We start from the raw sequence: 14,206 nt of genomic DNA, 5'->3' as shown, positions 1-14,206 counted from the left end.
GGACTACATCCAGCATCTCTACGATCGTCTCCATGGGAGAATAGCAGCCTGCATTGCTGCGAAAGGTGGATATACACTGTACTAGTGCCGACATTGTGCATGCTCTGTTGCCTGTGTCTATGTGCCTGTGGTTCTGTCAGTGTGATCATGTGATGTATCTGACCCCAGGAATGTGTCAATAAAGTTTCCCCTTCCTGGGACAATGAATTCACGGTGTTCTTATTTCAATTTCCAGAAGTGTAGTTCGACTGCTGAGGTGTTGTTGGTCGTTGCGGGCGCCAATATTCTGTGTCGTGTACTGTTATCTTGTGGTCGTTTTGCTGGTTGCGTGGAGCGGAACTGATTTCGTTGACTGGTCGGTCGGCTGTCTGTCGGTTGGGTTGCCTCTAGATTAAGAAGTCGTTCGACAGGCTGTCTGTCTCACCTAAATAGGCGTTAGTGTTACAATCCCAGGTCGACCCTTGCAAACTTCTGAGCGCCATTCCATGTGTGTTATGTAGTGATTTCCCCGTTTGGATTTTAGATATTTGGTTGATATGTGGCTTTCAGATGAGTATCAATATCTCTTAAATTAATGTTCTTGTCTTGCACTTAAGGCATGAGGTTGTTATATTTCTTTATGGGGCCTTCAGCCGAATTTTACTGGAGACGTTTTAAAATAAGGCCTTCTGCCTTTTGAATTGAAACTATTTCTAGGTCCTAAGCCATTGTTGTTGTTGTTGTTGTGGTCTTCAGTCCTGAGACTGGTTTGATGCAGCTCTCCATGCTACTCTATCCTGTGCAAGCTTCTTCATCTCCCAGTACCTACTGCAACCTACATCTTTCTGAATCTGCTTAGTGTATTCATCTCTTGGTCTCCCCCTACGATTTTTACCCTCCCCACTGCCCTCCAGTACTAAATTGGTGATCCCTTGATGCCTCAGAACATGTCCTACCAACCGATCCCTTCTTCTTGTCAAGTTGTGCCACAAACTTCTCTTCTCCCCAATCCTATTCAATACTTCCTCATTAGTTATGTGATCTACCCATCTAATCTTCAGCATTCTTCTGTAGCACCACATTTCAAAAGCTTCTATTCTCTTCTTGTCCAAACTATTTACCGTCCATGTTTCACTTCCATAGATGGCTACACTCCATACAAATACTTTCAGAAATGACTTCCTGACACTTAAATCTATACTCGATGTTAACAAATTTCTCTTCTTCAGAAACGCTTTCCTTGCCATTGCCAGTCTACATTTTATATCCTCTCTACTTCGACCATCATCAGTTATTTTGCTCCCCAAATAGCAAAACTCCTTTACTACTTTAAGTGTCTCATTTCCTAATCTAATACCCTCAACATCACCCGACTTAATTCGACTGCCATTAAGGCAGTAAAATAACCAATGACGGACGGAGCAAGGAGGACATCAAAAACAGACTCGCTATGGTAAAAAAGGCATTTCTGGCCATGAGAAATCTACTAATATCAAATACCGGCTTTAATTTGAGGAAGAAATTTCTGAGGATGTACGTCTGGAGTACAGCATTGTATGGTAGTGAAACATGGACTGTGGGAAAACCGGAACAGAAGAGAATCGAAGCATTTGAGATGTGGTGCTATAGACGAATGTTGAAAATTAGGTGGACTGATAAGGTAAGGAATGAGGAAGTTCTACGCAGAATCGGAGAGGAAAGGAATATGTGGAAAACACTGATAAGGAGAAGGGACAGGATGATAGGACATCTGCTAAGACATGAGGGAATGACTTACGTGGTACTAGAGGGAGCTGTAGAGGGCAAAAACTGTAGAGGAAGACAGAGATTGGAATACGTCAAGCAAATAATTGAAGACGTAGGTAGCAAGTGCTACTCTGAGATGAAGAGGTTAGCAGAGGAAAGGAATTCGTGGCGGGCCCCATCAAACCAGTCAGTAGAACATATATTGTTGATATGTGGCTTTCAGCAGAGTATTAATATCTCTTAAATTAATGTCCTTGTATTTCCCTTAAGGCATGAGATTGTTATTCTTTATTTTATATGAAATGTGTCAAGATAAGGCCTTCTGTCTTTTCAGTGAAACCCCTCTTATTGCTTAGTATGCGACCTCCAGCCTAGTCCCATTAAAATTAAATTGCTAAGGCCTTCAGCCGATTAGATTGACGTTTTAGAAAATATTCTTGGGTGAAACCCCCAGAAGAACCTTGTACTTCAATTTTGCTTAAGCCTTCTGTCGGCCTTCAGCCGATTTAAAGTTTATCTAAGGAGGTGGATTAAAGTTTTGAGTGTTTTGCATCCTTGTTGTAATATTGTGTGTTGATAAATAAAGTTTGTATGTTGAGTGCAACTGACAGGAACTTATTTTGGCCCGTTTCCAGAACCTAATACGCTCTGTCCTGTTAGCCCAGGCATTTCAGTCTCGTACACTGGTTGCAGACCATGTACACCCCTTAATGAAGATCGAGTTTCCCAATGGCAGTGGCATTTTTCAACAAGATAATGCACAATGTCACAAGGTCAGGAGTGTGATGGAATGGTTCGAGGAGCACAACTGCGAGTTCCAATTGATGTGCTGACTCCCCAACTCGTCAGATCTGAATCGGACCAAAGACACGTGGGATGTGATTGAACTTTTCATTTGAGCTCGTCGCCCACCTCACCGAAATTTTCGGAAATTAGCGTGTTCAGATTTGGTGCCAGCTCCCTCCAGTGACAACCAATGCCTGACTACCTCCATGCCACGAAACATCGCTGCTGTTAGTTGTACCAAAGGTGAATGTACCAGCTGTTAGGTAGGTGGTTCTGGCTGATCAGTAGAAACGTGAGCTAAGCTGTGTGTAAAAAGGAACTCCAATACTCCTCCATCGATTTCGACCAAACTTCATCTACATCTACATCTACATGGATACTCTGCAAATCACATTTAAGTGCCTGGCAGAGGGTTCATCGAACCACCTTCACAATTCTCTGTTACTCCAATCTCGTATAGCGCGCGGAAAGAATGTACACCGATATCTTTCCGTACGAGCTCTGATTTCCCTTATTTTATCGTGGTGATCGTGTAGGTCGGCGTCAACAAAATATTTTCGCACTCGGAGGAGAAAGTTGGTGATTGGAATTTCGTGAGAAGATTCCGTCGTAACGAAAAACGCCTTTCTTTTAATGATTTCGAACACAAATCCCGTATCATTTCTGTGACACTCTCGCCCATATTTCGCGATAATACAAAACGTGCTGCCTTTCTTTGAACTTTTTCGATGTACTCAGTCAGTCCTATCTGATAAGGATCCACACCGCGCAACAGTATTCTAAAATAGGACGGAAAAGTGTAGTGTAGGCAGTCTGCTTAGTAGGTGTGTTATATGTTCCAAGTGTCCTGCCAATGAAACGCAGTCTTTGGTTAGCCTTCCCCACGACATTTCCTATGTGTTCCTTCCAATTTAAGTTGTTCGTAACTGTAATTCCTAGGTATTTAGTTGAATTTACAGTTTTTAGATTAGACTGATTTATAGTGTAACCGAAGTTTAACGAATTCCTGTTTGCACTCATATGGATGACCTCACACTTTTCGTTATTTAGGGCCAACTTCCACTTTTCGCACCATTCAGATATCTTTTCTAAATCGTTTTGCAGTTTGTTTTGATCTTGTGATGACTTTGTTAGTCGATAAACGACAGCGTCATCTGCAAACAATCGAAGGCGGCTGCTCAGATTGTCTCCAAAATCGTTAATATAGATAAGGAACAGCAAATGGCCTATAACACTACCTTGGGGAGCGCCTGAAATAACTTCTGCTTTACTGGATGACTGTTGTGTTGGCAGAAGAGCCAACACCGTGTTACTAGAGGAGGCCGAAATGCACGCGTTTTAGGTCTCGCAGGCTGGCGTGAGGAGGGAAGAACTGTACTGACGTGAGGTCTGGAACATGACAAGGAATTAGAATTCAGAAAGCGGACGGAATTAGTTTGATACTTAACTTTAATCCATTAATGATGAACGTCGCTTTTGACGGTACATGATTCACAATATTATTAGTAATTATAGCAACTGAATATGGCGCCTTGCTAGGTCGTAGCAAATGACGTAGCTGAAGGCTATGCTAACTGTCGTCTCGGCAAATGAGAACGTATGTAGACGGTGAACCATCGCTAGCAAAGTCGGCTGTACAACTGGGGCGAGCGCTAGGGAGTCTCTCTAGACTAGACCTGCCGTGTGGCGGCGCTCGGTCTGCAATCAATGATAGTGGCGACTCGCGGGTCTGACGTATACTAACGGACCGCGGCCGATTTGAAGACTACCACCTAGCAAGTGTGGTGTCTGGCGGTGACACCACAATGACTTTACGTCAATGACTACGAACTGTGACCTCTCTGACAGGAGCGACTTGGTGCCGATGTTACTCTCTGGAAAGAAATACAGTTGACATGAGAACCACGAAGTTCCTGTTGCAGTGAGGGTGATAACGTGGAGATAGAAATGAAAGTGGGAGCAGCAGGTGGACAGAAGCATGCGGGGAAGGAGGAAATGGATACAGACAGAAACGAGGAGATGATGGAGAGAGAGAAGTGGAGGAATACAAAGAGAAAGGAAAGAAGAATAGAGAGAGAATGGGGAGGAAGAGATGGGCAGAGAGAGGGCACAGGACGTGGACAGAATGAGGGCAGAGGAGAAGGTGGACAAGGATTAGCCGATGGACAGAGAGAGGGGGTGGAGGAGATGGACAGAGGGAGCGAGGAAGAGATTAACAGAAAGAAGGGGTGAACGAGATGGATGGAGAGAGGTGCACGAGGAGATGAACAGAGAGTAGAGGGAGATAGTGAAGAAGGTGGACAGAGAGAGGGAGAAGGAGGAATGGTCAGAGACAGAGGGGGGGGGGGGGGGAGGAGATGGACTAACAGATTGGAATAAATAGATAGACGGGCAATTCTGGGTGCTCAGCTGGTCAAGTAATAAAGAATATCTCTGTTGAGTAATCTCTTCTTGACTCCGCACTCGGTATGGTTCTGGGGAAACCATGTCTCAGCCTCCCACATGGACAACCCTGTGGTCAGACCCAACTGGCCTCACACAAGTCAGAAGTACACTACTGGCCATTAAAATTGCTCCACCAAGAAGAAATACAGATGATAAACTGGTATTCATTGGACAAATATATTATACTAGAACTAACATGTGATTACATTTTCACAGAATTTGGGTGCATAGATCCTGAGAAATAAATAACCAGAATAACCACCTCTGGCCGTAATAACGGCCTTGATACTCCTGGAGTCAAACAGACCGTGGATGGCGTGTACAGGTACAGCTGCCCATGCAGCTTCGACAGGATACCACAGTTCATCAAGAGCAGTGACTGGCGTATTGTGTCGAGCCAGTTGATCGGCCACCATTGACCAGACGTTTTGAATTGGTGAGAGATCTGGAGAATGTGCTGGCCAGGGCAGCAGTCGAACATTTTCTGTATCCAGAAAGGCCCGTACAGGACCTGAATCATGTGGTCGTGCATTATCCTGCTGAAATGTAGGGTTTCGCAGGGATCGAATGAAGGGTAGAGCCACGGATCACAACACATCTGAAATGTAACGTCCTCAGTTCAAAGTGTCGTCATTGCGAACAAGAGGTGACCGAGACGTGTAACCAATGGAGCGCCATATCATCACGCCGGGTGATACGCCAGTATGGCGATGACGAATACACGCTTCCAATGTGCGTTCACCGTGATGTCGGCTAACAGGTATGCGACCATCATGATGCTGTAAACAGAACCTCAATTCATCCGAGAAAATGAAGTTTTGCCATTCGTGCACCCAGGATAGTCGTGGAGTACACCATCGCAGGCGCTCCTGTCTGTGATGCAGCGCAAGGGTAACCGGAGCCACGGTCTGCGAGCTGATAGTCTACGCTGCTGCAAACGGCGTCGAACTGTTCGTTCAGATGGTTGTTGTCTTGCAAACGTCCCCATTTGTTGACTCAGAGATCGAGACGTGGCTGCACGATCCGTTACAGCCATGCGGATAAGATGCCTGTCATCTCGACTGCAAGTGATACGAGGCCGTTGGGAGCCAGCACGGCGTTCCGTATTACGAACCCACCAATTCCATATGCTGCTAACAGTCATTGGATCTCGACCAACGCGAGCAGCAATGTCGCGATACGATAAACCGCAATCGCGATAGGCTACAATCCGACCTTTATCAAAGTCGGCAACGTGATGGTACGCATTTCTCCTCCTCACACGAGGCATCACAACAACGTTTCACCAGGCAACGCCGGTCAACTGCTGTTTATGAGAAATCGGTTGTAAACTTTCCTCATGTCAGCACGTTGTAGGTGTCGCCACCGGCGCCAGTCTTGTGTGAATGCTCTGAAAAGCTAATCATTTGCATATCACAGCATCTTCTTCCTGTCGGTTAAATTTGGCGTCCGTAGCACGTCATCTTCGTAGTGTAACGATTTTAATGGCCAGTAGTGTAGCTGTGCTGAAAGAATTGGTACCAGACAGTAGTGTCTGTTCTCTCTCTCTTGTGAGAACGGTGTTCAGAAATCTAAAATTGTCGTTCTATCATGAAAATTTCACGTGGAGTGGTATGTTGCCTACCTTGCAGGCCGAACAGGTGCGGGTGTGGTCGGGCGGCGGAGGCGGCAGCAGAGGCGAGCCAGCCGCCGTACAGTAGGGAGCCCAGAGAAGCCGCCGGCGGGGAACCCCCGGGTCCAGCCGCACCGTAATCGAGGAAAGCCGCCGCCGCCGCCGCTGCTGCCGCCGCAGACGCCGACGCCGCCCCCGACGCCGCCCCCGAGGAGGACGCTGGCGGCGGCGGAGGCGTCGCGGAACTGCCAGACACCGCCAGCAGTGCCGCAGGCACCGGCCTGGACAACACACGACGCGCTCTCACCGCTCGATCTTTTTTCTTTCTTTATTGTCATTTTACACGTCATACAAGGTGGGCTGGTAGCGGCAACTTTACTCCGCTCTTCAGCCACAGGTAGTACAATAAGAGAGAAACCAATGAAGACACAAAGTAACATAACGTTGTTTAAAAAACAGTAGACACAGTATTTAACAAACATGAAGCCGTTCACACGCGAAGAAAAACAAGGAAACTGTCAGTATTGTACACAAACACTGATGATTTAGACGACACACGCGTACGAAGGAGCGTGGGCGGCGAAAACACTTGTAATGTCCCCACAGCAAATACCCTCTACCACGCACCAATTAATCATTTTCAATCAAACCATCCACATTCATTCACTTTGGAAAAGTTATCTGATCTGATTTTCTCGTAATATATGCGGCGGCAGCTCGTCGACGCCAAAGTATTTTCTAGTGCATTTATTCTTTGAAATAACAGAGATGCAGATATGCATTCTCCGTGGTTGTTAGAGTGGTAACTAGGACAGCTTCTGGAGTATCTGTTGAGGGATTGACGTGTTTCTAAAAAATGGTTCAAATGGCTCTGAGCACTATGGGACTTAACATCTATGGTCATCAGTCCCCTAGAACTTAGAACTACTTAAGCCGAACTAACCTAAGGACAGCACACAACATCCAGCCATCACGAGGCAGAGAAAATCCCTGACCCCGCCGGGAATCGAACCCGGGAACCGGGGCGCCGGAAGCGAGAACGCTTCCGCACGACCACGAGCTGCGGACGACGTGTTTCTGAGAGATACATATTCTGCTTTTCTTCTCGCTAAAGCGAGCCAATTAACATTTGTGCCGCTAGCAGTTTGTTTTGCAGAGAAAGAGATTGTAAAAGGAAAATAATTAAGGCGTGGAATCGCCGGAGATCTGGACATGTAATGGAGATGGATTTAATACACGATTTCCTCCATAAATAAGGTTTTTGACTTTTTAGTTCTGGAGTGAATGAACGAATGAGTTTTTCCTGAATCATTTGTTGATCACGTTGGCCCTGTAATTGGTGGGGAAGTTTCAGCTGTGTCGAAGAGAGTTTGCAATCACTGAGTCTATGTTAAATCGTCCAGAAAGGCTATATACACATCTGGAATTCGCAATCTTTCGTAAAAGGAACAAACTGTCCAAACGATTGATTCTCCCGACTGACTGCAGTGTTTAACAGTAATAATAAATGTAAAGATCTCTTACAGGAAGCCAGCCGCTGATTCCCAAGACGAAGGACTCCGCCAAAGATTCTATTTGGCTGATTATTTTTATCACTATATCACGTAATTAAATCTTATATTAAAAACTATACATAGATAAAGGAGAGAAAGAGAGCGATGAAAATAGAGATAATACTAATTATCCTCCATTACTCTAATTTTTCGCCTGTCTTATCACGGATCAGCCAAGAACTGGGAGGGCCTTACTTTACTTTATAGACTTATGTGTGAAGGTGAAGGGATCTTAAAGACAACAGATACACGTCTAAACAGACAAGACATTACACAGAGATAGCGGCTTGCTGCATTGATCATCTATTCTTAGGTTAAAGAGACGGCAACTTATTATCCGAACATTAAAAAGTTAAACACTGACGCACAAACAGGGCAGCACACCCACTAAACCGATGGCGATGATCTCCGGCGCGCTAAATTCCACTTAACATGTGCGAGTCCGCGGACCTGCCAAAAAGGAAAAAAGGTGGGGGAGGAGGGAGAGGGGAGAGCGGAGATGCCAGGGGCAGAGGAGATGGGGGCAGGAATGACGGTATGGGAGGGGGTAGAGGAAGCCCGGGGGAGGAGGGGGGAGGAAGGGAGGAGGGAGAGAAGGGAGAGAGCGTGCCCTGAGGAAAAAACACAGGAAGTGGAAGAGGAGGATAAAAAGTTGATAGGAGGGGATGCTGGAGGGGATGAGGGCAACATCAGGCAGGGGGAGCTGGTGGAAGTCACCTTGGGAGAGGGTAAGGAGAGTGGAGAGATGGAGAGCGGGTGGGACGTGTGAATACAGGCGCGGCAGCGAACGGGGGTGGGAGAGGATGGGAGAGGAGGATCTAGTTTACGGGAGGTGTAGAGGAAAAGGAGGAGGTGTGGGAACGGAATAAGGTCGTACAGGATCCGCATGGGGGAGGGGAGACGGATGCGATAGGCGAGGCGGAGAGCATGGCGTTCAAGGATCTGAAGGGATTTGTAAAAGGAAGGGGGGGGGGCGGAGATCCAGGCAGGGTGGGCGTAGCAGAGGATAGGGCGGATGAGGGATTTACAGGTGTGGAGGATGGTGGAGGCGTCCAGACCTCATGTGGGGCCAGAAAGGAGCTTGAGGAGACGGAGTCGGGAGCGTGCCTCGGCTTGGATTGTCCGGAGATGGGGGGTCCAGGAGAGGTGACGGTCGAGGGTGACGCCAAGGTACTTAAGGGTGGGGATGGGGGCGATAGGACGGCCATAGATGGTGACATAGAAGTCAAGGAGACGGAAGGGGTGGTTTTGCCTACCATGATCGCCTGGGTCATGGACCGCTCGATCGTCAATGCAAAGCTTTTCACTGCTGTCCGCTGCGTGTGCACCGTGTACTCTGGAGCAGAAAAGAGGGATGGTTCACGGCAGAAAGCCACTTGGAATACACGCCCGACGGCTCCGGTGCGGCCAATGCTGTGGCGGAGTATAGTCACACTCTAACATAACACCCACGATACTCTGGCTCCTTCTTGTCACCAAAAGCGACACCAGCGCCCCAAACGGCCAGCAAGCGACACTTCTGGATGCGCTTACATTTAACTTGGTCTGTAACATACGAGGGCCACTCCAAAAGAAATGCACACCATTTTTGTAAAAATACAGTTTTCATTCTGCATGTGTGAAAGTTTTACAGCGTGTAGATACATCCTTCCCGCATGTTTTCAAACTTAGTTCAGCCTGCTCTCGTGAGTGGTGTCGTCACAGCATGTCTTCAAGATGGCTGCTACACTTGACGTTCGTCAGAAGCAATGTGCTGTCACAGAATTCTTGTGCTGTGAAAAGAAGAAAGTGGGAAACATCCACAAGAGGTTGAAAAAGGTGTATGGAGATGCTGCTGTCGATCGTAGTACAGTTAGTCGGTGGGCAAGCAGGTTACGTGATGAAAGCGGGCACGGCAATATTGAGGATTGTCCTCGCAGCGGCAGGCCTCGTACTGCACACACTCCAGACAATGTGCAGAGAGTTAACGAATTGGTGACTGCTGACAGAATCACAGTGAACTAATTGTCACGCTACGTTGGGATAGGGGAAGGAAGTGTTTGCAGAATACTGAAAGTGTTGCCGTTAAAAATGGTTTGTGCCAGGTGCGTTCCCAGGATGTTGACAGTGGCTCACAGAGAAACAAGAAAAACGGCGTGCAGCGAACTTTTGGAACAGTACGAGAATGGTGGAGATGAATTTCTTGGAAGAATTGCGGCAGGTGATGAAACATGGCTCCATCATTTTTCACCAGAGACGAAGAGGCAGTCAATGGAGTGGCATCATGCGAATTCACCCATGAAAAAAGATTCAAAACCACACCTTCTGCTGGAAAAGTTATCGCTACGGTGTTTTTCGATTCCGAAGGACTCTTGCTTGTGGACATCGTGCCAAGTGGAACCACCATAAATTCTGATGCATATGTGACGACACTGCAGCTCGACTGAGTCGTATTCGACCACATCGGCAAAAGCAGGACGTTTTGCTGTTTCACAACAATGCACGGCCACATGTCATTCAAAAAACCATGGAAGCGATCACAAAAATCGGATGGACAACACTGAAACAGCCGCCTTACAGTCCTGACCTGGCTCGATGTGACCATCATCTCTTTGGAAAACTGTGAGACTCTCTTCGTGGAAGAAGGTTTGAAGATGATGACTCCCTTGTGCACACTGCCAAACAGTGGCTCCAACAGGTTTGTCCAGTGTTTTACCGTGTGGTTATACAGGCGCTGGTTCCAAGATGGCGTAAGGCAGTTGAGAGGGATGGAAATTATGTGACCGACCGGTTTGGCCGAGCGGTTCTAGGCGCTACAGTCTGCAACCGCGCGACCGCTACGGTCGCAGGTTCAAATCCTGCCTCGGGCATGGATGTGTGTGACGTCCTTAGGTTATTTACGTTTAAGTAGTTCTAAGTTCTAGGGGACTGATGACCTCAGACGTTATGCCCCATAGTGCTCAGAGCCATTTGAAATTATGTGGAGAAAATGGCTCTGAGTATTATGCGACTTAACTTCTGAGGTCATCAGGCGCCTAGAACTTAGAACTAATTAAACCTAACTAACCTAAGGACATCACACACATCCATGCCCGAGGCAGGATTCGAACCTGCGACCGTAGCGGTCGCTCGGCTCCAGACTGTAGCGCCTAGAACCGCACGGCCACTCCGGCCGGCTATGTGGTGAAATGAAAATAGTGTTCCTAAAGGATGTATCTACACACTGTAAAAGTTTCAAACATGTAGAATAAAAAATGGATTAAAAAAAATAGTGTGCATTTCTTTTGGAGTGACCTTCGTAGTTTTTGCAACAGGGTGTGAATGTAGAGCTATAAAAATCGACAATAACTAAAAAGTGGCACCGCATTTGTCATTCTTTACTTTTCTGCGGACCTTGGGTGGTACGAAACGGTACGTTACTCAATTCGAAGAGGCCTCGGAAGGCCCAACGGCACCCACCGGCCGCCGTGTCATCCTGAGACTGTAGGTTTTCGCTGGATGCGGATACGGAGAGGCATATGATTTCTGGTGTCACCGCCAGACACCACACTTGCTAGGTGGTAGCTTTTAAATCGGCCGCGGTCCGCTAGTATACGACGGACCCGCGAGTCGCCACTGTCAGTAATTGCAGACCGAGCGCCACCACACGGCAGGTCTAGAGAGACGTACTAGCACTCGACCCAGTTGTACAGCCGACGTTGCTAGCCATGGTTCACTGACAACTACGCTCTCATTTGCCGAGACGATAGTTAGCATAGCCTTCAGCTACATTTGCTACGACCTGGCAAGGCGCTATTACCAGTATAGATATTGAGATTCTATTAATGTATCATCAAGAGCGATGTTCTACAAATGTGGATTAAAGTTAAGTATTCCAGAAGCTACGTACTTCTCTTTACAGCATTCATTACGTATCCTGTTTCAGACCTCACGCCAGCCTGCGTGAGTTTAAGCGCGTGCCTTTCGGCTTCCTCGCATGTCTAGACTGTCTTGTCTAGACACAACATGATCAGCACACTGAACGCCCGGCCGTTGTCAGCTTTTGTGACCGGAGCCGCTATTTCTCAATCAAGTAGCCCCTCACAGGGGCTGAGACCACCCTGGTTGCCAACAGCGCTCGGCCGGCCTGGACGGTCACCCATCCCAGAGCTGGCCAAGCCCGACAGCGCTTAGCTTCGGTGATCTAACCAGTGTTACCACTGCGGAGAGGCCGTTGGCAAACGGGACTTTACAGGACAGTCTAGTTACGATTCTCGTAACGCTCAGATATTTACTGAATAATGTCGTTTTCCTCTAGTAACAAAAAAATTCTAGTTAAAACGAGAAGACATGACTGAGCCGTACGTGGCTCGTCTTCGTGCCGTCTCTTGTCTAACACCCTGTTTTTACCGTACTGGCGCCTCGTAATGTTAATTTTCAATTACTGCTGTCACTGAGATGCTGCCTTACTCGCCCGTGAGCGGCAGCATCAGCATATATCTATAAGTGCACTGTCGTACCATCACTGGAGCGACCAACATTACAGGGTTATTACAAATGATTGAAGCGATTTCACAGCTCTACAATAACTTCATTATTTGAGATACATTCCTGGAAATGGAAAAAAGAACACATTGACACCGGTGTGTCAGACCCACCATACTTGCTCCGGACACTGCGAGAGGGCTGTACAAGCAATGATCACACGCACGGCACAGCGGACACACCAGGAACCGCGGTGTTGGCCGTCGAATGGCGCTAGCTGCGCAGCATTTGTGCACCGCCGCCGTCAGTGTCAGCCAGTTTGCCGTGGCATACGGAGCTCCATCGCAGTCTTTAACACTGGTAGCATGCCGCGACAGCGTGGACGTGAACCGTATGTGCAGTTGATGGACTTTGAGCGAGGGCGTATAGTGGGCATGCGGGAGGCCGGGTGGACGTACCGCCGAATTGCTCAACACGTGGGGCGTGAGGTCTCCACAGTACATCGATGTTGTCGCCAGTGGTCGGCGGAAGGTGCACGTGCCCGTCGACCTGGGACCGGACCGCAGCGACGCACGGATGCACGCCGAGACCGTAGGATCCTACGCAGTGCTGTAGGGGACCGCACCGCCACTTCCCAGCAAATTAGGGACACTGTTGCTCCTGGGGTATCGGCGAGGACCATTCGCAACCGTCTCCATGAAGCTGGGCTACGGTCCCGCACACCGTTAGGCCGTCTTCCGCTCACGCCCCAACATCGTGCATCATGGTGTGGGGAGCGATCTCCTACACTGGCCGTACACCACTGGTGATCGTCGAGGGGACACTGAATAGTGCACGGTACATCCAAACCGTCATCGAACCCATCGTTCTACCATTCCTAGACCGGCAAGGGAACTTGCTGTTCCAACAGGACAATGCACGTCCGCATGTATCCCGTGCCACCCAACGTGCTCTAGAAGGTGTAAGTCAACTACCCTGGCCAGCAAGATCTCCGGATCTGTCCCCCATTGAGCATGTTTGGGACTGGATGAAGCGTCGTCTCACGCGGTCTGCACGTCCAGCACGAACGCTGGTCCAACTGAGGCGCCAGGTGGAAATGGCATGGCAAGCCGTTCCACAGGACTACATCCAGCATCTCTACAATCGTCTCCATGGGAGAATAGCAGCCTGCATTGCTGCGAAAGGTGGATATACACTGTACTAGTGCCGACATTGTGCATGCTCTGTTGCCTGTGTCTATGTGCCTGTAGTTCTGTCAGTGTGATCATGTGATGTATCTGACCCCAGGAATGTGTCAATAAAGTTTCCCCTTCCTAGGACAATGAATTCACGGTGTTCTTATTTCAATTTCCAGGAGTGTATTTTCACAATGCTTTGCACACACATACAAAAACTAAAAAAGTTTTTTTAGGCATTCACAAATGTTCGATATGTGCCCCTTTAGTGATTCGGCAGACATCCTCCCACACTCGGCGCAGCATGTCCCCATCAATGAGTTCGAAAGCATCGTTGATGCGAGCTCGCAGTTCTGGCACGTTTCTTGGTAGAGGAGGTTTAAACGCTGAATCTTTCACATAACTCGACAGAAAGAAATCGCATGGGGTTAAGTCGGGAGAGCGTGGAGGCCATGACATGAATTGCT

At 48.0% G+C, this 14,206-nt stretch overlaps 1 protein-coding gene across 1 annotated transcript in view; it reads right to left on the bottom strand.

Moving 5' to 3' along the window:
* Window positions 1–14,206, bottom strand: part of LOC126109526 (barH-like 1 homeobox protein) — a 191,094-nt gene that overhangs the window by 157,786 nt on the left and 19,102 nt on the right. Inside the window, exons 3-4 of the mRNA XM_049914546.1 lie at window positions 9,374–9,534; window positions 6,581–6,736 (exon numbers count right to left, since the gene is read on the bottom strand). Of these exons, the coding sequence (XP_049770503.1) occupies window positions 6,581–6,736; window positions 9,374–9,534 (317 nt within the window). The remainder of the gene's footprint in view (window positions 1–6,580; window positions 6,737–9,373; window positions 9,535–14,206) is intronic.

This window comes from Schistocerca cancellata, chromosome 12, assembly GCF_023864275.1.
Source record: "Schistocerca cancellata isolate TAMUIC-IGC-003103 chromosome 12, iqSchCanc2.1, whole genome shotgun sequence".
NCBI classification, from domain to species: domain Eukaryota; kingdom Metazoa; phylum Arthropoda; class Insecta; order Orthoptera; family Acrididae; genus Schistocerca; species Schistocerca cancellata.
Note: the sequence above shows the minus strand (reverse complement) of the source record. Positions and strands in the feature narration are given on the sequence as shown.